The 1,307-nt window shown below is 37.3% G+C and overlaps 1 protein-coding gene across 1 annotated transcript; it reads left to right on the top strand.

The window, feature by feature from the left end:
- Positions 1-1,283, top strand: LOAG_15726 (hypothetical protein; the record flags this gene model as incomplete). The annotated part of the gene is made up of 6 exons (XM_003151216.2): positions 1-90; positions 185-328; positions 402-484; positions 632-883; positions 979-1,090; positions 1,200-1,283. The coding sequence occupies exons 1-6, from the start codon at positions 58-60 to the stop codon at positions 1,281-1,283; spliced, it is 708 nt and encodes a 235-aa protein (XP_003151264.1). The 5' UTR covers positions 1-57.
- Between the last annotated feature and the right edge of the window lie 24 nt (positions 1,284-1,307).

Here is a 1,307-nt window from a genome sequence, read left to right as displayed (position 1 = left end):
AAGAAAAAGCATGGTCCGATTCGCCTGCGCATAGCGCGTAAACGAATTGTGGGAAATATGCCGACGGGTCGAGTAGCTGGTCCTAGCAGAGTACTTGTTTTAAAAAACCTAAGAATACAGTTGATGAGCATTTCAAAATTACGGTCGTTGGAAGAGAAAAATTGACTTATATTGATTTTTTAAGATCTCGCACGGAAGTGATGAAGAAGGAAAGCACGAAACTGAATTGCCGAAGAAAAGTGGTCAAGAGCGTAAACCGAAACCAAAAGCTTGTCAAATAGCGAAGAACGATATTGAGAAGGATGAGCAGAGTGGAAATAGTGACGAAGTAAGTACATAGCTAGTGTTGTATGGCTGAATGCTGTTTAGGTTATGTGGAATTTCAATTTTTTATTTTTCAGGCTAAAGATGGTCGTAAACAGCGTCCTTCACGTCAACGACGTAAACCAAATTGGATTGATGAGAACTATGTTACTGGTTTTAAGTTAGTATTCTTTCACAAGCATTATTTTTTTACAGTTCATTAGTCATTTGTTATTGTAAACATATGTTATTTATCATGAGTTACTGGAATAAAATAAGTGGTGATGTTTTTATTTTTCATAACTTCATATCCATTTATGAAGTTTAGAAATAAACGTGCCCGTCGCGAAGATGATGGTGTAGATTCGGAATGTGCGCAACCAAAGAGACAAAGTCGACCATCGTCAAGGATTGAACAGAGTCGATCGCCATCGAGGAATGAATCAAAATGTGCTAGAAATGGAGGTAATCAACGATCAACATCTGTTGAACCTTCTAGTACCATTCCTTATGTTCAATCGGAAGCAAGCAGGGACGAAACGTCGAACTCATCAACTCGTGCACTACATCGAAGCATATAGTTAGTTTTCATGCATCATAATAAAGTTTTTCCTCTCTCTTATGCTCTCAGTGATCTCAAACAAATCTATAAAAAGTTGCATTTATTTGTTATAGCAATGTTGTGACTGGTAACCACGAACTGGATGGTAGTGCAGCACGATCGCCAATTGCTTTATCTTCAGCTGGACCCTCTTCAACTGGTGCAGAAAGTACCAGAGATATAATGGTAATGCTTTCGTGATCAGATGTGGCTAGTAATGTAATGATAATATTTTCTGCCATAAACATGTTTTATCAAGTTGTTGTTGGCATTTTATGATAACTTCAAGTTTCAGACCAAGAAAACCTGTCGTTTACAGTATACTCCACGAGCACGAAGAATGAAATATGGAGATGATTTGTTATCCAACATCAGTTAGTCATATTTTTTGCTGAATTTAAAT

This window comes from Loa loa (genome assembly GCF_000183805.2).
Source record: "Loa loa unplaced genomic scaffold supercont3.2546, whole genome shotgun sequence".
Classification (NCBI taxonomy): Eukaryota; Metazoa; Nematoda; class Chromadorea; order Rhabditida; family Onchocercidae; genus Loa; species Loa loa.
The sequence above is the reverse complement of the archived record's forward strand: the minus strand, read 5'-3'. Positions and strand labels throughout refer to the sequence as shown.